The sequence below is a fragment of the Sinocyclocheilus rhinocerous genome, unplaced genomic scaffold (assembly GCF_001515625.1).
Source record: "Sinocyclocheilus rhinocerous isolate Xijiao unplaced genomic scaffold, SAMN03320098_v1.1 scaffold1382, whole genome shotgun sequence".
NCBI classification, from domain to species: Eukaryota; Metazoa; Chordata; class Actinopteri; order Cypriniformes; family Cyprinidae; genus Sinocyclocheilus; species Sinocyclocheilus rhinocerous.
The window spans coordinates 661,051-688,078 of record NW_015657958.1 but is presented as its reverse complement, the minus strand read 5'-3'; the positions used below and the strand labels follow the sequence as shown (position 1 = coordinate 688,078).

General features: G+C 39.4%; 1 protein-coding gene across 3 annotated transcripts in view; it reads left to right on the top strand.

The window, feature by feature from the left end:
• The window catches only part of slc8a4b (solute carrier family 8 member 4b), a 68,783-nt gene that overhangs the window by 28,672 nt on the left and 13,083 nt on the right, over positions 1-27,028 (top strand). For 2 of the 3 annotated variants that reach the window (XM_016529782.1, XM_016529784.1), the window contains exons 3-5: positions 1,834-2,927; positions 4,359-4,622; positions 4,808-5,292. In XM_016529782.1, coding sequence (XP_016385268.1) covers positions 1,881-2,927; positions 4,359-4,622; positions 4,808-5,292 — 1,796 coding nt within the window. In that variant the 5' untranslated portion in view covers positions 1,834-1,880. The remainder of the gene's footprint in view (positions 1-1,833; positions 2,928-4,358; positions 4,623-4,807; positions 5,293-27,028) is intronic. The other variant, XM_016529783.1, reaches the window with a different exon arrangement.

Sequence of the window (27,028 nt, the reverse complement as noted above, 5' to 3'; positions counted from 1 at the left end):
GAGGTGCCCTTGAGCAAGGCACCGAACCCCCAACTGCTCCCCGGGCGCCGCAGCATAAATTACTGCCCACTACTCCGGGTGTGTGTTCACGGTGTGTGTGTTCACTGCTGTGTGTGTGCACTTAGGATGGGATAAATGCAGAGCACTAATTCCTAGTATGGGTCACCATACTTGGCCACATGTCACTTCACTCACTCACTCACTCAATAAAATATAAACTGTCATTTACAGAACTGTGTATTTCCACCAAAGAATATTATTTAACATAATGCATGTACTTTATATAATTTGAGATGTGGTGGAAATAGCATTGTGGTGGAAATAGTCATGCTACTTAAGAGGGAAAAAATAATTAATAAAAAAAATTCCTGTGATGCACATATGTCCATTGTTGGACAATATTATTGAACAACTAGTAAGAATGTGAAAAGTGTGTTTTAAGATAGTTTATTTTCTGAAAGTCAAGAGAGTCAAAAGTGCCTGTGGTTAAAGAAACACCCCCTCAGTGATGACCTAACCAACTAATCTTCTTTAAGGTTCTATTTCCTTTCCGTTCAAGTATACTCAGCCTGTAAGATCTCCTTGATTTATCTCATGTGTCAGCGTGTGTTTTGTGTGTGTGTGTGTGTCCTGAGTCAGCACTGTGCTCTCAGCATTAGAAAGCTCAGGAACACCAGCAATCTCCACTCAAGCTGTGTCTATTACAAACACATACAAACATGCATTACAAATCTTAATGACTTCAGTCTACAAGCCTGTAAACATGCTCAGACACCCCCACCTACTTACACACTCATCAGCCGGTCCATCAGGTTATTAACACAATGATCATAATTTACAGATGACATTGCAACACATTTCTCTATGTGTATGTGTGGTTTGTTTGTGTTGGTTTTGTAGAATAGATTTATTTATTTTGCTGGTGGCTAAAATTTTCGTTATTTATTTATAATCCATGAAGATTGAACACCATTGTATGACAATGTGTTTACTTACCAATGATAAAAGTTGGATAATTGGTCAAAGAAAAATATAATATCGTTTGACCACTAACGTTGACCACTATTGTTTGACTAATCTTAATATTGTGAGATGTGAACAGTGGACTTTAAGTGTGTTGGTATGTGAAACATTTCATGTTCAGCCCTAGAAAGTGGTTGATTTGATAGAGGGTGTCAAGAAAGGTATAGAAATAATCAATCATGGGATGATGAAAAAGATTGAGAATCTGGAGCAAAAAAAATATGTCAACTCTGCAAAAGGTAGAGATGAAAAGAGGAAGCTAACAAAATGTGTATGAAGGGCGGAAAGAGAGGGATGTATAGGACTATAGTGTAGGTGTGTTGAGATGAAGGGGAATTAATGTGCTGCGACAAAACTACAGAGAAAGCTGGAACAAACGTACAGAGAATGTAGCAAGAGAAAGATGGATTTTCACACCAAAGGCCTTGTAGAAATGGTCAAAACCGCAGCCTATATGTTCTACAGCAAATTTCTGGATTTTTTTTACAGCACTGGATTTGTTTTTATACAGTAAATAATGTAACATTTGAAATATTGGTTTCTAAATTTCTCTTGAACAGTGAAGAGTCATATAATTTCCTGCACACGCACACAAAGGTCAAAACAGAACTACTGACAATTTTTGAGCTACAACCTACTAACTGTAGGGAGTTTTCTGTGCAGCATGGTGCTGCATATTTTAATGTCCTTTTTCTTTCAGCATCTCATTTTCTTTTCCAATGTCTTTATATGAATAAAATCTATGTCAGAGTGTAAAACCAACTTACATTCACTCACCCAGTGTCTCTTTGTCTCTCTATTTTTCCTCAGGTGGTGTGAAGTTTGAGAATCCACAAACAGACCGCCCCAAACTTACCATGCCTTTGTCCTTCAGTTCATCTCACCTTTTCCCCTTCTCCTTCATTTCCTTGATCCTCCCCGTCCTCCTCCTGTCTTTCTCCATCCCTTCTCAAGCTGACTCCCAAGATGTAGCCCAATCTAAATCCAACTGTTCTCAAAATGACGTGTGTGAAGACGGTGTCCTTTTACCAGTGTGGAATCCCCAGAATCCCTCAGTTGGTGACAAAGTGGCCCGTGCCATTGTGTACCTAGTGGCACTAGTCTACATGTTCTTGGGTATGTCAATCATTGCTGACCGCTTCATGACTGCCATCGAAGTTATAACTTCTCAAGAAAAGGAGATCACTACAAAGAGACCTAATGGTGAAACGGTCACCACGACAGTTCGCATATGGAATGAGACTGTCTCCAATCTGACCCTCATGGCTCTGGGTTCCTCAGCCCCTGAGATTTTGCTTTCGGTCATTGAGGTCTGTGGGCATAATTTTGAGGCTGGTGCTCTTGGTCCCAGCACCATTGTGGGAAGTGCGGCTTTCAACATGTTCATGATCATTGGCATCTGTGTCTACGTGGTACCTGAAGGCGAAAGACGGAAGGTCAAACATCTTCGGGTGTTTTTCGTGACTGCGGCGTGGAGCATGTTTGCCTATGTCTGGCTCTATCTTATCCTCTCCGTGTTCTCGCCTGGTGAGGTGGAAGTGTGGGAAGCAGTGCTGACATTCCTCTTCTTTCCTCTCTGCGTGGTCCAGGCCTGGGTTGCTGATCGACGATTGCTCTTTTACAAGTATGCCCACAAGCGGTACCGAACTGAGAAGGGCCGTGGAATTATTGTGTCCGAGGGCGGCGAGGAAGTTGGCAAGGATGCAGGATTCACAAAGATGGACATGCTGGAAACTGATGGAATCACGACACATCTGGATGGAATGTTGGGAGTGGAAAGTGGGCATGGTGGACGTGATCAAGAGGACGAGGCCAGGAGAGAAATGGCCAGATCTCTAAAGGAACTGAAGCAAAGACATCCTGAAAAGGACATGGAGCAGCTCATAGAGATGGCCAACTATCAGGTATAAAAATCATTTATTTTTTAACACATTTAGTTTCTAAATTTAATTATTTAATGATGTATGCCATTTTAAAGACATTTATTTTCTAAAATTATAAATGGTATAAAATTATATAGTTATAAATAATTTATTGTTTTAAATATTAATGGTTTCTAAATTTCTCTGGAATGTTAAGGAGTCATATACTTAATGGTTGATCAAAACAGACATGTGGCCTGTTTTTAATTTGTGACCTACTAATTGAGAACCACTGATCAAGGGAGTTCTCTTTATTTACGCTGAAAGAATGGAAGTGAAATGTGACAACATGCCCCATAGGTGGGGCACTTTGTAAAGTGAAGGGCACATTGTAACAACTATACAAAAACTTTAAATTTGACATGATATAATAAAAAAGGACAAACTAAAATGTCAATAAAATTGTTTGACAATAAACACAAAACAAAACACAAGTACACCATAGTTCAAAACAATGTGAGCAGATTTAGAAACACATTCAGAAAATCACAGAACTGAACACAACACACCCTCCCTCCCTCCACACACAGCTTTTAGAACAGGAGACATATAAACGAGCCAGTAAGAATGTTTAATATTTCTTGAAATAATAATCTAATTTTTTATTCACATGTTTATCATGTTTTCTCAATAGAATTCATAAAAATTCTTTATGAATTACATTGCTAATGTCATGGAATAACAATAATGTAGGTAAGATATTTACTTTTGCAATAAATGTTTAGTGATATCTTCCAAAGACTTTTTCTCTTTATATAGTGTTAATGTGGCAAGTAGTAAATACAAGTTTTGTCATGCTAGCATGTGTCTTATGTGTGTTACAACTAGCCCCGTATTAGGTTGTGCCCCCCTCTCCCCTGCTCTCCCAGTTTAGTATGCAGAGACATGTGTAAGTAAGATATCCATAGATTTCCCAAAAAATGTAAATACTATCTTTGTACTGCTTTAAACATTGTTTGTTATGTTTGTTTGAGTATAGTATATGTACATACACTTTAAAAGTTAGATTTCAGCAAGACTGTAAGAATTGTCTTGTTTTAAATGATGTGTAAAGGCTTTAGTTCAAAATAAAATCACACCAGTACGGTTTGTTGAAAAGTTGTAACATACTGTACCTAAATAATAAGGTTGTAGCATTATACACAATAGTCAGCCAGTCAAATGAAGACTGTAGCTTATTGGCTCTATACTCATTGACTCAGTGGAGTTAGCATGCACGACCACCTGTTTATTCAAACAGCGGAGGACAGAGGAATTGTTTGGGAAACCTGTTTGAAAATTCCATTTAATGCTTACTGTGGTTCAGAATGTACATGTAGCAAATTTGAAATAGCTATTTTACAGCTTGAGAAACTGATCTGCAACTAACCTGCAAACTAAAAAAAAAAACCCTTCTCAACCTTAACTTTGCAGGTTCTAATACAGCAGCAGAAGAGCAGAGCTTTCTACCGCATTCAGGCGACAAGGATGATGATTGGTGCTGGGAACATCTTAAAGAAACACGCAGCGGATCAGGCCCGCAAAGTGGTCAGCAGTGGGGAACCTCGGGAGCAGGAGGATGACCCTCTTGTCACAAGAATAGACTTTGAACCTGCCCTCTACCAGTGCTTTGAGAACTGTGGGTCTTTAAAACTTACTGTGCAAAGGCATGGAGGAGATGCTGGGTGCACTGTTAAGGTGAGTTTAAAGTAAAACACTCATTAGTTTAGTCATTTAATGAGGGGAATAGGATACTCCTAAACTTATCGTCTGATCTCGTCTATTAAATTATGGAAATTATGGAACAGATTTTTGTCTGTTTATTTAATGGAAACAAGGAAGATCTTTGATCTTTCTAAATGTTTATTCATGCACAACTCCAGGTGGACTACCACACAGAAGATGGCACAGCCAATGCCGGTTCTGACTATGAATTTGCTGAGGGCACACTCGTCTTCAAGCCTGGCGACAACATTAAAGAGATCACCGTCGGCATTATTGATGATGACATCTTTGAGGAAGATGAATACTTCTATGTGCGCCTGAACAATCCCCGTATAGTCGGGTGGGCTGATGGACATCCTATTACTATGGAGACTGGAGCACCTGCTCCTAGCGCAGCCCTTGGTGAGGCCCACACGGCGACCGTGACGATCTACGATGACGACCACGCAGGAATTTTCACATTCGAAAGCGAGTCGGTGCGAGTTAGCGAAAGCATCGGCATCATGCAGGTTAAGGTCCTGAGGACATCAGGAGCACGGGGTCTGGTGGCGGTACCGTACCATACAGTGGATGCGACAGCTTGCGGAGGGGAAGACTATGAGGAAGTGTCTGGAAAACTGGAGTTCCAGAACGACGAGACAATGTAAGAGGTTTCTGTCAGCTAATGTGTTTGTGTGTGTGAGAATGTGTGTATCTGTGTGTTACTGCCTTTATTTAGCTCTTTCTGCCCAAAGATTGTCCCGCTTGAGTGAACCTTCACAGTGAAAATGCTTTTAGTCCCACAGTAAAGTTATTAGATTGTGTGTTTCTCAGGCATGACAGACAGCTTATTTCACGGCTAAGGGAAGAGCTACAAGAATTTAATTTGAAAGAACACAATGTCACAAAAATGTGAATACATAGTGATTTTGTTCCTCTTATACATTTTAGTGACTTAATGTAAAGAACATTCCTTGTATTTCTTGCCATATGGAGAAAATTAATATGGTAGACATCCTTCCATAATCGGATCGTAAAATTTTCCACTGAGGTAAATACGAGCAAGTCAAGACAGATGTTATCTTTAGTATACGGATTGTATGTCTTTATCCTGTTTCACACTTACTGCACTTTTGTCACATGAATGGCACCAATTTTGAGGGGTTACAGCGTTGTACCGTGAACCTGCTGTTGCAGTTATATTCACGCACAGCAGACACAGTATGTATGAAAAAGCAATGGTAATGATTGAATGTACAGTATGTGCGCTACCGTGCATGAAGTATAAGACTGAAGAAGTCAAATTATTTTTTGTAGTATGATATATATACAGTGGGTTTGGGAGTTTGATATGCCTCAGGCTTATGAGGCATATACTGTATAAAATAGTGGGTGAAAGGGAAATTAAAGTGCTCAGGTAATGGCTGTGAAAGTTTACAGCTGACAAATTGGTTATGCTATGTCCTTGTAAAGTGACCTCTTTCTGTGGGTCCTTTTAATGCTGGTAAATAACTTAAGGCTGTGTATGATGGTTGGCTTCATAGTGAGAAATCTTGAATAGTGTATAATGCAGTTTCAACTGTGTCTGTGTTGATCTTTTGTGTCATTCAAACCACAGGTAACTGCAGTAGTTGTCTGCTGAAGCTAATATAATGTTGATATCAGTTATGAGTATAAGCTGGTTTATTCTTGGTCTCTGGACCCAGAAAGAGTGATAGTCCCTCAGTCCCAGAAGCAAAATTGAAAAGCAGAAGTCACATACATTTAGTATTTTTGGGGGAACAATTGTTATGAATCAACCAAAAGAGTTGTGGTTATAGCTGTGGTTTGAATTCAGAGAGATCAGCCGTGAGGAGAGGACAAAGCGAATGGCTTATATCATTTTTGTTACAGTTAGTCTCTGTTGATTTACTATCCAATAAGGCTTCACAACAGGGGCACACAGCAAGCAGACCTACAAAAAATGAAACAGAAAACACTGCCAAAAAATGAAATACACACACACACACACAGAGCAGACTCACACTTACACATCATGGGGTCTGTGATGGACATAGGCTGGAGATAATCAGCAATATTCTGTATTTCAGCAGTGAAACAGTCCCCTCTCGCTGTATCTCTGCTTCCCTGGCTCCTGTCTCACTCTCTCTCCCTTCTTTCAGTCCACAATCTTCCCTTGCTCTTCTCCTTTTCAATTAAACTCACTCTTACTCTTGTTCCTGCTGGAAAAACCAGGTCATACCAGCTTAACCCTCTTAAAATAATGATAATGATTTTAAAAATAACCTCTTATTTTACCTTTAAATTTGAATGTTCATCTGACCTATCAAAACCCAGCAGAGTATTTTTTTTAACTGAGCAAAAACACATAGTAGAAGTATTCAATAAAAGAATTTAAAATAGGGACGTACTGCTGTAATATGTACACCATTCAGAGAATCTGAGAATATTACCATTAATTGCATTATGTAATGGTCACAATGTAAATAATGTAATATTTCTAAAGGAAAATGGTGCAAGTGTGTCATCAAGTTTATAATCATACTAAGATGTTCTATTTGTATTACGATGTCTCATATTAAGGTGTTAAAGGGATACAATTCTTTATTTATAAAAAATAGTTTTTGTTCCTCCATTGAAATCCATTCACCCAAAACTTGAGAATGAGTAAATGATGACAGAATTTTTGGGGTGAACTAACCCTTTAACAATGTTTTACAATATATTAAATGGCTAGAAAACAGAACATGAGGGGTTTTGAGACATGGAAGTTAGGTTTATACTGGTCTACTAGTCTTAACCATCCTTAGCCAGATGGTTTTCAACAGTGGAACCAAATCCCCCAGCTAGTAGTCCTGCTGATTAACTGTCTACTGACCAACAAATGGCCATAAATGACCAGCTAGAAACCACTTATCTGGATTCTCTGATTGGGTTTCACTCTCTCCCCTTGTCCGTTCTCATTCTTTTCCCCTTTTTTCCTTATTTCTCCACATTTTCGTGAACAAATGGGCTCTTTGAAAGCAAAATACTAATGCCTTTAGTGCTGTTATTCAGTCCAAACATCTTCAGTTTACTCCCCTTTCTCAGTTCTGTCTTCTGGCCTTCAATTAATCTATCAACACTCACTTAATGAATCTCTTTGAATGTATCACATTTCATGCATTGTATATCGCTCCACTCCAGCCTAATATAAAATATAAATATGTGTAAGTGTCTGTGTGTTTGAGAGAGAGGTTCTGGTAGATTAATATTCATATAGCCCCAGTGAAACTCTGCAGTGCCCTTAGCTTGTCATAGAAGCAGAAACCAGTGGACAAGTGTAGAGGTGGTAACACATAATAATTGAAATACAGAGAGGGGTCAGCACTGAGGACACGGATGAGATGAAGACAGACAAGGAGGTCTGGTGGATTAGTTTGTGTGTGTCTGAATGTGTCTTTGCCTGTTACCTTCATGCTACGATTTACTGAGGGCTGTGCCTTGATGTCGTTCTATCATTTCACACTGATTTATTGCTCATATTTCATGAAGAATTTATGAGGTGCAGAGAAGCGCTCTCACATATTCGCCATCCTGTCTCTTTGTATATCTATAATTTTATGCTCAATCTGTCTTTTTAATAAAATTTTCTTTGGCTGTGATTGCACACATTCCATATTTCATGTACAAAATTAATTCTGTCCTTTCAATTCACAGTTTCGGATTTTTTGTTTTCTTTGCTGAATTTTTCTAACTAGTTCAACCCCTCTGTTTTCCTTGTCATACCAAATGTTCTTTCTGGCCTCTTTCTTGTGACGTGGGGTTCTGCATTAGGCCTTCCCCTAGGGTGACCCGGAATCTACTGTGAGTACTAGATATGTGTTCCAAGTGGACCGCAGCGTGAAATCTCAAGTCAGTGCTCATCTTTGAGTATGTGTGTGCAAGGCAAAAGTAGATCACTCACCCATGTGTTTGGATAGGCAGATTCCTCCTGTATCAGGCTCAAAAACCTGCTCACCATTTACACTTTCTTCCAAGACTGCAAACTACAGGAACTCAGAACACAAAAAGCTAATTAGATATACTCTAAGACTGAGATAAAATGATAAAATGTATTTTAAAGGGATAGTTCACTTAGAAATGGAAATTATGTAATATTTACTCAGGGTCACGTTGAACACAAAAGGAGATGTTTAGCAGAATGTTCACACTGCTGTTTTACACACAGTGATGTGTTGCATGAAATGGTGTAATGTTGGACTTGTCAAGCTCTAAGCACCATTCAAGTCAAGTCCATTTGACTTGTGCACTATATTCCAAGTAGTTTAAAGTCATATGGTAGCTTTGTGTGAGGAAAATAAGAGTTTAATTTCTATTTGACGTTCATCTCAAATCACATTTGTGTGATTTCCATATGTGTTGTTTGAAACAATCAGTTATGAGACACATTCTGAATCACTGATATCGATTTTAACTTGTTCTTAACAAATTTAACATACACAACTTAAATTTGGGTTTGTTGATACCAAGCTTATAGCATGACATCAGAAGACTTTCATTTTTAGATGAACTATCCTTTTAAGTCTCAGATTTCATGTGATTTTTTTGAACTGCACAAGTAACTTTGTGCAGTTTTCCACATATACTCTCAGATCTCTTTGTAGTTTATCTTATTTTTTGCTCTGTTCCTCCTGTGATGTTTCAGAATATTCTGGGTTTGACATGGATGTGGCCTTGGGCTTACCAGAGCAACCTCTGATTGTACCTTTTGGTAAATATAACAGGGAAAGACAGAAGAGAAAAACAATCCCAACTCACTCACAATGTCTGTCTCTCAGTGTCAGGTCATGTATCTCTGGAGCTCTGAGTCTGTCTGTGTGTGTATTTGTGTGAAAGAGAGAATAGCATCACATGTGTTTTTAATTTGACTGCTTTATGGCAAGTCATTATGAAGATTGTTAAAAACATTGGCATACATAGACTCAGATGCACACTTGTTGCAAAAAAGCAATGAATATAGGCTATACTATAATGTAAAATTATACAGGAGCTGTGTATAATTTCTGCCTCTCAGATGATAATTTTATGGCATCTCTAACTTTCACACTGCGACAGAGCCTAATTATCAGCGTGCCTGCCATGTCACTAATTTTACCATGTGTTTACCCTGCCCTAACCTCATTCTACCACCGGCTATCTACATGTAAAACCACATTACTGACAAATACAGAGGTCTGCTGTGTTTCCTCCAGTTGTGCTCTGTAGATAGTTGGGATTTAGATTCAGGAGCTGTAATTGACTTTTGTCAATGTTTAAAATTTAGGAACATTGCAGAGGACTGCATAGCATAATAATGTCGGAGCATGAGTGTGTGTACAATTGATATAGTCAGAGAAACAGCAAAATGGTTTGACTTATGAAAAAACCTGTCATAAGCTTCTTGAATTTCGCAGATTAATTCCTCTTCACTTCAAGGTGCAATGTGAGATAAGCTGTGTACTGCAGATAGAGCCACATTGTCCTTTACGGTTATGGTCATACATCTATAATCTTTAAAGTTAAGAAAAGAATGAAGAAAAATGACAGAATTTTTTTGGGGATAACTTCTTTAAATTGAATTTTTCTATCTTGGATTCATGACAAGCACATTCTTTCTTTGTAAATTTGTAAAAAAAAAAAAAAATCTGCGACAGGTTGATTTGCTTAGTTTGCTCAAATTTTTAAGCAACTTCTTTGTGTCTCTATATCGACAGTTGACTGTTTCTGCCATGCAAAAGTGCTTTAAATTAGTGCGTAAATGATTAGTCGATATTATCGACAACATCGTCAATAAAAGATTGTCGACAGATATTTTTGTTGTCGAGTAGTCATTTGAGCTCATATGACCTAATGTAAGAGCCTGCAATAATGCGGTTTGACCAGTGTGGCACTGTAATTCAGCCCTCCTGGATGCAATTCAAGAGAAGAAGACATGCTTCAGTCTCAGAGCAAACCTGAAGCTGCTGAGCGGTGTTTAGCCTATATATGTAAATATATATGTAAATATGTGCTGCTCGCTTTCCTCTCAATAACAAAATAAACACAACAAAAAACTGACAGTGATGAGAAAGCAGCAGTTAAGAACGCATCTGATTACAGCAACATATATGTTTGCATGAGCTCTGCAGTTTTGTACTCTAGTAAATTAGTATTATAAACTAGCATTTTCACCAGCTAAAAATGATTTTAAGTCAGTTATTTTTATCTTTTGCTGTAGTGTGTCAGTAGGAAATATCAGTTTAAATTTCCAAACATTATTTTTGCCATTAATTGTAATAATCCAGTGAGATTTATTTATTTTTTGCACAAGGAGTCTGACAAAAGCCAATGCTCCACACAGAGATCTGATCTCATTATCATCCAGTCTGTCTGGAATGACATGAAGAAGCAGAACAAACCAAGATGGTGTGACCATCCTTTGCATTTAAAGCAGCTTTTGACCTAGGTGCATTTGTGCATAGTTTTTCAGGTAGCTTTTAAGGTTGTGACGGTGAGGAAATTTTCGCACCAGTTTTCTTCGCTTTCCTTCACTTTTAAATAGCTGTGCGCATTTTACTTTCACTTTCAAATTAATGACAATTCTGCATTGATTCAATTCAAGCAACAACAAAATATGTCAAACTCATAGAACTTTTATTAACAAAACGAATAAAAATACACCATGCTAGATGCCTAATATAAAATAACAAATTACTTAGGCTACACAAAGTTTAAATAAGTATACAAAACTGAAAACCAGCAAACACTGTGGAACCAAATAAATAAGAAACAAATGTTTAAAAAAACTTCCAAAATCACCTTAGATAAATGGCAAAAGTCAACACGCTTTTCCAAATCCAAAATATTGCCAAACAGGTGCTTCTGCATTTCGTTTCGAAACTAAATGTTCTGCCATCGTCTTGTCTGTCTCACCTCACCCTTCTTGTCAGTCAGCTCGACTCGCTCCTCACTTGATAAATGAAATCTGATTCCTACTGTTGATCTTTGATGCCACTGTCATTCGGCACGCTGCATTGAGCAGCCACGTTCATTTTTTAATTGTAGTGTCTGTTCTTTAACTGAACTAAATGATTTTTATTACTATAAAAAATCAAAACGACGGTGGTGGTGGGGGGTTTCCGCGGTGGGCAAAGGATGTAACCGGTGTTGCGGCTTAACACTGGTAACACCATAAACACTGACTATCGCAGCAAGCCTAGTAGCTTTGCAGGTAGGTTTCTTGAAGCATCTTGAAGACGTCAGTTCTTCTGGATTTAGTCTGTCTCAGTTTGTTCTGTTCCTTCATGTCATTCCAGACAGACTGGATGATGATGAGATCAGATCTCTATGTGGAGCACTGGCTGTTGTCAGACTCCTTGTGCAAACTAAAATCTCACTGGATTATTACAATTAATGGCAAAATGAATGTTTGGAAATGTAAACTGATATTTTCTACTGACACACTACAGCAAAAGATAGAAATAACTGACTAACCATTTTTTTAGCTGGTGAAAATACTTGTGTTCTAAAAAATTTGGCCACCACTGTATTTATATAGTACTTTATGCAATAGATAGCCTTAAATCAAGCAGCTTTACAGTATTAAACATAAAAAAACAAAATCAGTCAATTTTAGTTAGAATTACAACTTGATTTTCTGTTACAAAGCAGCTCTACAGTGTGGAGCTAACTGATAACATCTTTTTATTAGTGGTAAAAATATTATTTCAGTAAAGTGATAGTTTGGTTTGCAGAGATCAAAGCTTGATCTAGCTCATGACTGTTTTGATTATCAAAACCCTATAAGGTATTTTAAGAGTACGGTGCCCGGGAGGTGACATGATCGGTTCACATAGTTTTGTCGTGGCCACGACATACTAACTTGTGGGAACGTGACAATATGTTGTGGCCACGAGATCATTTTGTCGAGGTAACGACATCCTTATGCACACGCTTGAGGAATTTGGCCAATCACAACGCACTGGATAGCTGGCTAATCAGAGCACACCTCGCTTTTCAGACTGATGAGCTTTGTAAAAATCGACGCGTTTCAAAAAGGCGGGGCATAGAGGAGAAACAATAATGTACAGTATGTGGAAAATTAACTTTAAACCGCATAAACACATTTCATTACACCAAATACACAAAATAATGTTCTTTTTAGCAGCATCATATGACCCCTTTAAGTAAAGAGATTGAAATGAAGGGAAACAATTTATATAAACAAATATAAATATGTAACCAATAATAATAGACTAATAATAATAATAATATACAAATATTACGGGAAAAAGACGATCAGTTAATGGACTTACAAGACTGTAGGATAGATACAAATTTTTTCTTGTAGGCCTATTTTATATTATGCACTTTATGTAACATTTATTCATGATAAACTTCATTTGAATGCTGACTATCGCACGTAATACAGTCTGGTAGCCAAGGCCTATGGTTAATATAATAATTTAATCATGTAATAATTTCTATAATAAATAATATAATAATTTCTTAATTCAAAATAAAATATTAATGAATCCATCTCTGATAATCCCGGGTTGCTATGGTCATGCAGGTTTGTTTACGCATTAAACTCGTTGCCACGACATAATATCACGTTCCCACGAGTTAATATGACGTTCTCTCAAATTAATATCTCGTGCCACGACATATTATCACGTTCCCACGAGTTATTATGTCGTGGCCACGACAAAACTAAGTGAACCGAACATGTCACCTCCCGGGCACCGTATAAGAGAGATTATTTTGTGAATAAAATAAAATGTCTTATTACTTACCTTTATTTTGTTTCTTATCTATATGGCTTACAAAAGGAGATGTTAGGCAGAATGGTGTCATTCAGTTACTTTTTCATATAGCTAATTAAATGGTGAATGAGAGAGTTTCCCTGTCTGTCATCTGTCTGTCTGTTTGTGTGCCAAATATATGTATTTGTCAAAATTAATTGTATAATAATTAATTACATAACATGATTTTCAAAAGCTGAAGTGATTACCTTTATTTATTTGTTAGAATATGTACAACTCAATATTTTAACTAATTGCAAAAGCTGAATAATCAAAGTCTACTGATTAATCAGTGAAATAATTGACGATTAGTCAATTAATCATTCTAATAATCATAAGATTAATCGATTATCAAAATTACCATTTGTTGCAGCCCTTTAAATAGTAAACAAACAAACAAACAACAACAAAACTAAAATAGCCCTTGATGATTGTCTGTCATTTTCAGAATTTTTGAGCAAGCGGCTAATAATATGAATAAATTATGGTGCATTCGGTGGATTATTGTTTCTTATTTGCTGATTATATTTAAGCTGTTTGTTGTGTTTGTGCTTTTTCTTGTCACACTATTGCATATTTTATTTTAAATTAAGTCCATGAGCGTTCAAATGCTAAGATTGGCTTTATACTTTGATAACTCGGATTGTGTATGGCATGGCAATGGGATGAAACTTGATCATGTATTGTCACAGTGCGCTGCTTACTACATTTAGCTTTAAGCATCTGTATGTCAGATATTGTAATCTACTCATTTGTTCTGGGCCATTTCACAGGAATCCCCCAAGCATGCCAGGACCCTGGGCGACTGGCTACATCACCTATAGCCAGCCCGGCCTGCATGCATCCACATAAAGTACACTCTTCGCACACACACACACACACACACACACTATGAAGCCCTTTAATTACAGGGCAGATGTCCAGGCAGAGGGAGACTGCAGGCCTGTTGTCCCAGTCATGATTAGAGCCTTCACAGCTGCCTCATTGCTCTCTCAGACCCCTGGAGCCTCTGCAGAGGGCCAAGGCCTTCTCTCCAACTCAGCATCACTTATTATGCATGACACCAGCACACATGCCAGTAAAGTCCTTGCTGCATTAAGTTTATGAGTAAAGCTGGCATACAATACACTAAAACTTTGATTGGGCTGTATTAAAATGCATCTAAATTAAAGTGCATACTGATTTGATCCATTGTGTACTTTTAAGTGATGGAGACAAGACGACCACGGCCCGTTGCCATAGCGATGTTTCCTGTGCCAATTTGTTAAAGTAAATGCAAAAACTAATTTGGTTTATGTTGAGATGGAAACACAGAAAATACATTTAGATATATAGGCCAATAATGGTGAGTGTACTTGGAATATGAAAAGAAATGCTGCCAGTTGAAAGAGCTCCTTCTTTTTCTGACTCTATCTTTCATCCCTGTTTAGTTTAAATTTAAGTTAACACAAAGACATAAAGGCATAAATGCTGAACTTTTCATTCATCAAAAATACAGAAAAAAAATGTAGCATGGTTTCCACAAAAATATTAAGAAGCACATTTGTTTTCAACATGGAAACATTTCTTGAGCACCAAATCAGCATATTAGAATGATGTCTAAAACAAAAACAAAAATTATGTCTTTTACAAAAAAAAACTTACTGACCCCCTACTTGAAGGGTAGTGTAAATTTTCATTTTTTGGGTGAACTATCCTTTAAAGTAAACCAGTGGCACAGTAGAAAGGGTTAATGGAGGTTTTCAGTTCCTCTCTTACCAGTTGGCTGAACCAATTTTTTTTAAAGATATATGTTAGTGTTTTCCCTTTTATTTATACAGGTCAGTGAATACAAGGAATGGTTTGGAAAGGACCAAATCGCAAGCACACTTTGTGTCGGAGCACTGCCTATGAGGCTCTGACAGGTTGAGTCTAATTAAAATGTATTACACCCCTGTGTTGTTAAACATTAATGCAATCTGTCTGTCTGTAATTATAAGCCAGATCAGACCTGTAGTGGTTAACCTCAAGCTCTGTCAGTGATCTATAGCATATCTTCTTTTCTTCCTTCCCTTTATTTCTTTCTGCTTTCTTTTTTGTATTCTCTGTCTGCTCATTCACACACTGAAAATCGATCGACATTTTTGTACTTCGAGATAAAACACTGAAGCAAATGCTTGATTATTGGGGGAATATTTAATTGCATTCTTAAAACAAATCTTTTAACACTGTGTGTATATCATACCCACCTAAGATGCAGCCAACAAGGCCACATTATTCTGGCCTCCCAGAATGCTAAACGTTAATGTTCCTTCACCACCACTGTTCTCATTTAACACCTCATTTAGTTTGGGGTATGTAATGACCTCTTTTGTATTCTGGCTTTTTGAAGTCTTATCTATCCCTTGAGAGTCTCATCCTGAACGTTTATTATCTCTAATCTGGACCCTTGTTAGCTGGATTCATGTTGCGAGTATGGTTTGGGATTAGTCTCATTACTCAGTTTGCACTCTTTTTCATTTTGATATGGGTTTGCGATTATGAACCCTGTTTGAGTTTAGAAGATGCCTTACCCTCACTTAGTTTCCCCCCTTTTCTGTTTGTCATCTAAATCCTCCACTCCGAAATTGGAAGTAGCTTATTTAGCACTGCAAAGACAACAAGTCGTTGAGGCGTTCCCTGGCAATTAACTTGAAGTGACAGTGTGTGCTTGTGTGTGCTGTTCTATGTTCAAGGGAGATGACAGACCATACGAGACACGGAAGAGGTGCAACAATGAGAGAGAAACAATAAAGATACATTCTCAATACAATCCCAGTGTCTTAGGCCATCGGCAGGGAAACACCCTGGATGGATGGCTCAAACCATTGGTGTTTACTTTAATATCTTGCCAAGATGGACATTTTGACACATGCAGCCACATTAGCGCATAGTCTGTTGGTCAGCTATGTAGATAGAATTGAGTCGGTACATGTGTCTGGCTAGTTTTTAATACTCAACTGTATTTCAAAAGTAATGTAACGATAGCAGTCTTCTTACACTACTGCTTCCAATGTAGTATTAAAAACTAGCCAGACACATTGCACCATGTTTGACATCACACAACACCAAAGGCCATTGGTTAGCGCGTGTCTTGTAACCAAGCGCAACATGTTAAGCTTGAATATACAGAAGCATGAACAAGATTTAAGGTTTAGACTTTGGTGTAAGATGAAACAGAGAGAAAGACATATATGCAGGAAAACAGCTGCTAATGCCAAATGTTGGCTCCATGAGCTGGTGTGTTTCTATGAGATGTGCTGACAGACTGGCAGCAGCTGGCGTGCCATCCCATAGACCTCAGCCAATCATACAGTCACCTTCAACTTCTAAAAAGTGCCAGCGGTCCTCTGTGACACATGGGTAGGTAATGAGCTTTAACGTTCAAAGTAAGCTAAATAGGTAATGATGACATGAAAGAAGAGGAGAAAGACTGATGTGAGGATGTTAAAACATACATGAGAGGAAAGAAAAAGAACCGGGAGATGATAGATGGCAAATATTTTTTCAATTTCCACATTGCATAGACTGAGATAATGAAAGAGTCAGACTGTCTGTCCCCGTGTTTATGTTTGTGAGAGAGAAACAGTTCAAGATGTGATTATATGTGTCACGGTTGCACTACAGCGAGGAGCGAGGAACGAGGAGTCGCGGGATGAACACAAACACAGTCTTTAATAATCCACAGGAGCAAGGAATACAGGGCAGGAACACACAGGTAGCACAACGGGGATAGACGTTTAAGACCCGACCAGAAAACATGGGGCATACTACACTCTTTAAATACACAACTTAACAAGGTAATTGACAAGACACACCTGGGAGCAATGAACAATCAAACACAAGGCAAAACTAGGTCACGGAGCACATGGGGAGCAAAACACACACAGACAGTCCAGGGGCGTGACAGTTCACCCCCCTCCCGGAAGGCGCGTCCTCGCGCCGCAGAAACAACAAAGGGTGGGGCGGTGGGGGACTTAGGAGGAGGACAAAGGAGTGGAAGTGGGAAGGAAACAGGGGACGGCAAAGGGCTGGCAGGAAATCAGGTAAGCACAACTGGTGGAGGTTCAGGCGGAGGACGGACTCCCAGAAGGAGAACGGCAGACAGAGTTCAGGGTGGTGACGATGGAGCGAGGAGCCAGGAGTAGACCAGAGTGACTTGGAGCAGGAGGAGCCAAGCGGGACCCAGGCCACAGCCATGATGACGACCCACGGTGGAGCCGACGGAGGGAGGAGCCATGGAGGAGGAAGGGCTGACGACTCCAGGGGGCCGACCAACGGCGGCAGAGCAGGTGGCTGAGGAGCCCGAGGTGGAGACAGAGAGCCAAAGAGCCAGGGTGAAGCCGAGGATCCGGAGGAGGGAGCCCGGCAGAGTTGGTGGACTGACGGGCTCCGGTGGAGATGCGCCACAGATGGTGAGCTGAGGGTGAGCAGAGAGGCTGACGGGATCCAGCGGAAAGGGCGATGAGGAAGGGAACAGGTCTATGAGAGGCAGTGGGAGAGGGAGGTTGGGTGGGATATTTTCCCAGGCTAACAGTTCAGGTGAAGGCTGAAGGACGAGAATCTCTGAGTGAAAGTCTAATAAATCTCCCAGGTCCAATTTGTGCTCACCCCCAGCTGTGGTGCCGTGGGTGGGGCTTTCCATTGCCCCCGCGATCTCCACAGCTGTATCCACCGTCACTTGTGCATATAAAACAATAACTCCAGAGAGGAGAATGCTAAATACATGCACGATATTACATTTTCATTATGTTTTAACTTAACCTATTGTCTTCATTATTTAATGTATGTTTGCATAAATCTGTCATGAATAGTCTCGGTTACTTATGGTAACCCTCGTTCCTTAATGAAGAGAACAGAGACATCATGTTGAAATTGACACTAGGGGTCGCTCTTTGGAGCCCAGACACCTCTGACATCATTGAGAAAATGCCAATGAAATTGGTGAGCAAAATTTGTATAGCTGGCTATGCCCTGGACACCCCGGTATAAATAGGCTTGTGTGGCATTTGCTCACTCGTTCTGTTCCGAGGAGTCAAAAAAACATCTCAACCCACTCAGAGGCAGTTTGAGTTGTGGCATAAGGGACATAACGTCTCTGTTCCCTCCATCAGGGAATGAGGCTTACAATACGTGACCAAAACAATCCCTTTCAGTCTGTCAATTTGACGTTGTATCAAAGTTGACACTAGGGGTCCCTATACTAAATGCCACAGCTGCTGAATTGCATTGAGTCCATGGGGGCCCAGATGTTGACAAGCCCAGCGTGTCACAACCAAATGCACCTCTCCTCCTCATAACCTTCCAACACCCAGGACTATGACCTCACTGTCCAACATCCAGGAGAGCCGCCATAGAAGGCAGAGGTCACCTCAGCCAGAGCCTTTTCTCATTCTGAGAAGTAAGAAAAAGTAACAATTGAAAAGTCCTGGTTGTTAACATTGAGAAAGCATCCGTTTCTTGAGGGGAAAGGATGCTACAGAGACCACATCCTACCCGAAGGGGAGGTGACATGTGGAGATCAACCTATGGACTTACTGAAAGGAAGTACTACATAGGGAATATTTCTGTGGTGGGCCCTGCCTAAGGGGAGAGCTTCCAAGCTATGACAATGGGGCACTAATCCATTATGAGAGTTCACTCGAGGGGATAGTTCCCATGATAGTCCAGGCAGGGTTCATAAGAAGGAACTGAACTGGATATTGGCAACTCAGAGAGGGGAACAGCGCTGAGTGCAAGCTCTACACCCTACTAGACACCCGAGTTTAAGAACAGGAGCTTGTGAAGGGCCCGGTTCAGCACCCTCATGTCCAAGATTGGTCTGAGCCCCCCACTCTTCTTGGGTACAATGATGTAAGGGCTGTAAAACCCTTTCTTCATCTCAGCCAGGGGACAGACTCTATTGCACCCTTCACCAGAAGGGTCACCACTTCCACTCGAAGAACAGCAGCATTCTTGCCTCACACTGAGGTAAACAGAATGCCACTGAACTTTGGTGGATGTCTGGCGAACTAGACCATATAGCCCAGCCGAACGATCCTGAGGAGCCACCGGGAAGGACTGGGGAGCTTTAACCAAGCATCCAGATACCTTGCCAACGGCCTCAGTGGAACTATGTTCGACGTTGCTGGGGCAGGTTCCTGTGGCTTTGAGGTATGACAGGCCCAGTGGCAGAGGACATGGTGTCCTTCGGGCACAGAGTGTGTTGTCCGCCAGGTCTGTCAAAGGAGCCCATGACAAATGTGGGAACTGCATTTTGTCAACATGCGTCATACTGGCCCAATGACTGACCTGTTGTATCAGCGCATGAGGAGGCAGAGAACCTGCGTCCAAACAGGCTCTGATGCGCAATCTTAGTCCCTGGCCGTCACACATGGGAGGGCCAGAAACACCATTTGTGTGAGTGTGACCCAGGGAAGTAGGAAATAGTTATTTTAATGACCATTTGGCGGCTATCTGCCAAGTGGAAGTTGGAGTGAAGCTGGTGATGGGGATTCACTATGATACAGGATCCACTAATTGAAATGAGAGACGCTGCTTACATTTTGCAAGATGTGGGACAAAGTTCCCAGCTTTGGAACTGTCCCACAAAATTCAGTTGTGAAACACTGAGAAATAGTCATGCTCAAAGATGCCAGATCCAACAAAAAAGTATGTTGGTTCAAGAAGTTCAAGATGCACTGAATCCGGTAAAATGCATTTAATGCTTTTATAGTCTAATAAAGGAATATTTATTTTAGTATGAGATGTGATTTATACCTTCTGACCTGTTATTCAGTTGATTATACTTAGTGGACTGAATCAGTTATTTGGGATAAATTACATGGTATCACACAAACCTGGGTGCCAATCACAGAGCCTGTCACAGTTAAAAAAAAGCTTATTGCCAATTTAAATCCAGAGTGCTGGCATGAAACTCTAGATGGCGCAGTCCAATAGGTCTAACTCAATCTGACATAATGACATCATTATCACATGGCACTGCCGATTGGTTTCTCCTGTATCGGTAGCCAATGAGCTTGCTGCTCAACATTCACATTTTGGCTAATGCTTGTTGTAGCAGTTGCAGCTCACTTCAGAAACCCTCCACCTTCCCCAGCTCCACCTGTATAGATCTGCTATGGGGTGATCATGTATGCTATGGGGGTTATTTCATATATGTTATATGTGCAGCAGCAGTATGTCTTACATGCTCACAGCAATATGTTGTGGATGTATTGGCAGTAGCAGGTCTCAGTACTTGCTCTGCCGCAGCAGCAGTAGCGTAGCAGATCTATTCCACCAAGACCAAACACATTAACATTGTCATGTACATCACCATACCAATCCCTCTGAGAGTTGTCATGACAGAAATCATGTTATCATCCAATGTCACAGCAGGAAGGCTTTCCAACTAATGTAAATACAGACTATGTGAATAATATTCACGTAGTCTAATAGTAGTAAAATTAACTCTCAGATGTGTCCTTTATTGTCCCGCAAAATCACATCTGCTGCCCTGCAACTGAGCAATAACCAAGTGGTTACCATACTGAAAATTGAACATCTTTCCAAGCAATTCAGATGTTTCCTCCATATTAGTCCAAAACATTAGTGGGACAGCCCATAGCTGCAGTTTCATAAACTGAAGTGAGTCTAAAGTATAATAATGCATTATGTGACCTCTGCTCACTGCAGGGTTACTGTATGTGAAATTTGAAAAGATTGAAAACTTGAATTGATTGAACTGTTACTATTGTATTAGCGCCCAACCCCAGGTTGCTCTAGAGGAACTGACCCTGTAAAAAGTGTACAGTATGTTGCTTAGAATTGTTAGTAAATTGCAGTATTTTAGTGACTATTACAGTTTTCTCTAAGTGTTATAATTTCACCAGCTAATTATAAGACTATTTATAATTCTTTGTTTGGAATTGGATGAGGCTGTGTGGGCGTTTCATTGTAGTAGTTTGTCTAACAATCCAATTTACTCCACGCCCTCTATTATATCATCTGTTAATCGCCATCAGTATATCTACTCTCTTCACCTGTGCTGTTGCTGTCTTCATCCTCCACTATGTTGTAAAATCATTCAGACAAATACAAGTGATCTTGACAAAAGAATCTGCAGAAGAGGAATGAAGAAAACCAGGGTGTGAGGGCAAATGTAGAAACGTAGTTGACCTGTGTCTGTACAGCACTTTATATACTGTAATTCTCTCTGTTCGATCTGCTGCCAGAAACAATATGTTCCTGTCCATGATCCCTGTCAGCTGCATGCCTAATTCCAGGAGACCTAGCCACCCTTTCCCAAGGGTTGTACAATCTCATCTATCCTTTGTTAGACACTTCTAGAAGTAGCACTTGAAATTAATTAAAAGGTTGAGAATATTTGGACTGGTTTGAGCTGGGGCCTTAAACCAGTTTAAAAAAAAAATCTTCTCACCCTTTTTAAAAACTCAGATCTGAGAACTTCATGATTTACTTTGAAGACGTGCCCACTTTCTGCAACTGATTCCAGGAAAAAACCTACAGCCTCTAAAATTTCTGCTGATCTTCTTCCGTACCTTTTCTTCGTTGTCAACATATTGTAGACCATATTGCATCAGCTTCTCAATCATTCTGCTTCATGCTTCATAACATCTGGAAAATTAGGCCTTTATTCCACTTTATTCCAGAGTTCAGACTCTAGACACTTTGTGGTCAGACTGGTTCCATTCACTCTTTGCTCTTGCCAAACTCTTGTTTATCCTGTTTCTTTCTGCTGGAATTTAACTTCTAAATTTTCTCATGTTTCACATCTGTTTAGGCCTCTACACTGGCCTACAGTGCTGCTATTGGCCTGGCTGATAATGGCCTGATCATCTAACTCCTGTGTTTACAAATACAAAGATCCAGAAACAAGAAACTTATTTTCTTGCATGCCAATGCACACTCATCAGAACAACTCACTCTCCAGTTTCATTAAGAAGTTTTGAGACACACTCTTCAGATTCATCTACATTAGGACCCACATTAATTAATGTAGAAACAGTTATTAAAAGTCTGTCTAATACCAATGAACTGATTTTCATGCTATTGCTGTTAACTGGTATATGGCTGATATTAAAATGTATACTATTTAAACATTTTTATTGAAATAAATATAAAACAAAACACTAAAACTAAAATCACTTGTTTTAGTGCTGCAAGTAAATTTAGTCATCACATTATAATGTAATATGTACAGTATGAAATGAATTCAGTTATTAAAGGGGTCATATGATGCGATTTCAAGTTTTCCTTTCTCTTTGGAGTGTTACAAGCTGTTCGTGCATAGATAAGATCCCTGAAGTTGCAAAGACTAAAGTCCTACAATAATGTACAGTATTTGAAAAATAATGTGTCTTTTGAACATTAAAGCATGTCAACATATTCTGTTACACCAAATACACAAAATAATGATCTTTAAAAAAGCATCATATGACCCCTTTAAGATTACAAATTCTTAAGATAACATTAAACAATGTTATTTAATTATTTGTAAGTTAATTAAGGTACATAAAATAAACATGAAAAGTTAATTATCCAATATCGACTGATTCAGATCATTTAAAAGCCTTACACAACCATATACCCTGTAGAAACACATATAAAATGCCATCCACAGGCCTTAAATATAGGAAATACGGTAACACTTTACAATATGATCTCATTTGTTAACATTAGTTAATGCATAAACCAGCATTTTTACAGCATTTATTAATATTTGCTAATGTTAGTTAATACAAATATTCATGTTAGTTCACAGTACATTCATGTTAACAGATACAACTTTACATTTGAATAATATATTACTAAGTCTTATGTATAAGTCTATACATAATATTAACTAAGAATAATAAATTATATTTTAATATTGTTCATGTTAACTAATATTGTTAATTAATGTTAACCAATGAAACCTTATTGTATAGTGTTACCAGAAATACTTCTCCAAGCCTTCTACGTATACATGAATTTGTATAATTGTTCAGATTCTGTGGCTTGTGGCAGGCCTTCTGACAGGCAAGGTTGAGAATCATGCCTCTATCTGTCTCATAAGCTTAAAAGCTAATTCCTCAACATTAGCACAATGTTCAGAGACACTGCCTGTGCCGCCCATAAGCTGCTCATCATTGTTCTTTAATCAGAAAGCTGTTGTTCAGGAAGCGCCAAATAGAAACACGTGCATGACAGCAGAAAACAATAAAGAAGACTTTATTGCAATTTAAACTATGACTGAATACTACCGCCTAAATCTACACACCTGACTCCACCCAAGATGTGTCACCGTTGATCATGAGGGAGTAGAGCGCATGTGTGTGGACTGCCCCAAGCAGCTCTGCCCTGGTTTCAGTGTCTGCTGTATGTGTATGTGTTCAGAGCGGGGAGCAGGTGGTGAAATTTGGAGAACATGACCAACTCATAAATGATGAATATCTCAGTCCCATTGCCCTGCCTGGATGCATCACATCTATGATATATAAAGCTGCACAACCTCATGTCTCTCTCTCTCGAGCATGCACGTTGTGTTTTGCTGAACAAACAGATGCTTAAGATGTTTGGGGTGCTTCTCAGACAATGATCTAAACCCATCTGTGCTTAAGTATATATGCAAACAATTCCATATCAGATGATAGAATGATTCTAGTGGGAATGTCAATTCAAAGAGTCATCATTATTTATAAATAATGATTGCATTTGTTGCACAAGTTGGAATTTAAATTATGACGTGAAATTAAACAATAGCTCAGCTACAACTTAAATGGCTGGTCTGCCATTTATTGATTCAAATGGTATTAGATTGGCAGCCCTAGGTTGAAGTAATTATGAGAGGATGCGATCAAATCACTCCTCTTTAAATAAACAAATTGCAAATATTTGCAAATAATTACAAAGAAATGGCAAGTAACACACTGAATTAAATGTGATATTTTGAATTGAAAAAATGAAATAGTATTCTCTTGTAAGATGTATTGAGCATTGTTAACAAAAGTCAGTGCACTGCCAGCCACAGATAGCACTGGTGCTATTAATGTGTGCAAAAATAAGTGATAAATATATGTTTATTTCACAGGGATATTTCACAATCTCCATATATTCCTGTAGTTTGGACAATGCATAGATCATGGGTTTGATTCATAGAGATGGCATGAACTGAATAAAGTGTACACCTTGCATGCAGTGTACACTGCTTTGGATAAAACTGCATAAATGTAAAACTAGGTGTGCACTTTCTGCATGCTAAAGAGCCATTTTAAGTGGCTGTGTTGAAGTGATGCTGTAAAGTACACCAGTTCATGATAATCTGCTGCACTCAGAAATGACCTGAAAGTTGGCAAATTGTGGCAAGCAAATTCTATTCAGCACAGATGTTTTGCTCATGCTTGCGGTGTTACCAATTTGCATAAATCATTTAGTGAATTGGGTGTTAAAACAATACCGACAGCGTGGGTAAATAAACAACGCTATCAGCAGACGTGGGTCAATCTTAGTTAATTCCCTACTTTATCTCTCACTTACTTTTTGTCCTTTCTTTCTTTACCGCTTCTCCTTCTTTTTTCTGCCTCCCTAGTCTTTTACAATAATAAAGAGTAATGTGTGTGTGAGGGAGAAGCAGCAGGCAAATGCAATAAAACACATAGCTGACAAGATCTTAATTGAGCTGCTGGATTCAGCTCAAGAACACACACACACAAATCTAATAAGAGCCCAGTGAAGTGAGGGAAGGGGGAATGGAGAGGGAACGGGATGGAGGGCATCGAAAAATTTACTAGTTGGGGGAGAGATGGAGAGCGTGAATTCAAGAGTGAGTTTAGTTAAGAGGAGAGCAGGGGCCTCATGTATAAAACTTTACGTAGATTTCATCCTAAATGTGTGCGTACGCACAAAAGCTAGATTTTGCGTACGTACAAAAGTTTTCAGATTTATAAAGTCATGCGTACGGCAGAACCTGCGAAAAATTCCATTTGTAATACCCAGTCAGCGGAAGATTGTGCGTACATGAATCTCCACCCCGTCTCCTCCCCGAAATAGCCATATATGGAGCTTACAACGCCTAGTTTTAATATGCATAACGTAATCTGCATAACATTTCCATGCATATTCCATCCACGTGACACCATGTTTAACGCAGTTAAGGGTACAATGCGTTAGGAAAATATGAGATACGTACTATAAATGATTTTTGAGACATCACATTGCTATTCAAATGTATGCAATTTTGCCTATAAAGTAAACATATATTTTAGAATGTTTATAGCCTATATTTGAATAGAGATAGGCCTTATATTTTTGCAGTGTAAATAAGACTGACTCACCATGTCAATAACAAAACATTTTGAAAATTAAACGTGCTTATCTTACAGTTTTCCTTCAAATTCTATCTTTTAAATAGAATGTGTATGTCACAATATTGGGAAGAAGAGCACGAATAGGGTTATCATTAGGCTACTGTCTGTGCGCGACACCTGTGAACAGAGGTTCTAAAGTACTGTCATCAAACCAGCCAATGGACTGTTTGATCAACGAGTGCATCCTTATGTCTGTCGTTACCGTCTATGTTCCAAAGCATCAGACGAATCAAGTTCACATCAGTGATCATTATTCACTAGTGGTTGTAATTACATCAGCAGATTCAGCGCTTTCACGTTATGGTATTACAACTGTGAAATTACAAACAAAAAATACACATTCTGAGACATGAACTGAAATGAATTGTGAATTTTATTAACATTAAATCGTCCTCCTCCCATTTTCACCTCAAAATTATGGGGAAGCTGTGCCTCCCCCGACGAGCCGCCACTGGTCATATTTAATCTAAATGTGTATGTCAAATGTAAAACAGACTGTAAAATCATTCTGTTTGCTTCATTATTTCACTCACTCCAGTAAAAGAGTGCGTACGCATGGTCTAGACCAGGGATCCTCAAATCTGGCCCACGAGATCCACTATCCTGCAGAGTTTAGCTCTAACCCTAATCAAACACACCTGAGCATGCTAATCAATGTCTTCAGGATCATTAGAAAACGTCTCTGAAGTGTGTCAGAGCTCGAAACACGGCCAGCATTTCCCGGCAGTTGATGTGCCAAAAGAGATGATGGCCTTCCCACAGACCCTAGGCAGAGCGACCACTCATGACCGCTCCCCAGCCCGTGAGAGAGGCAACCGTCGTTAGCATTACGCGACGACAAGGAGCCCCTAACGTCGGGCCTTGAACCAGGAACCAACGTTTCTTCCACACGTCTAAGGCACGTAAGCATCGCCGCATGACCTTGATCATGCGAAGCAGATTCCCCCTCGGGGAAAATCCCTTGGTTCTGAGCCACCACTGCAAGGGTCTCATGTACAGCAGGCCAAAAGGTATCACGTTGGACGCCGCTGCCATCAGGCCCAACAGCCTCTGAAACTGTTTGACAGTGAGTGACTGGCCTTCTCTTACTCTCGTGACTGTCGTGAGGATTAATAAGTGGTTCTCTGTAGTGGAGAAAGAACACTCTTCTTGGCGTTTAGTCTTAACCCCAGCTCTCTCATATGGGCGAGGACCACATCTCGATCCGCTTCAGGGCACCGAACTCGCT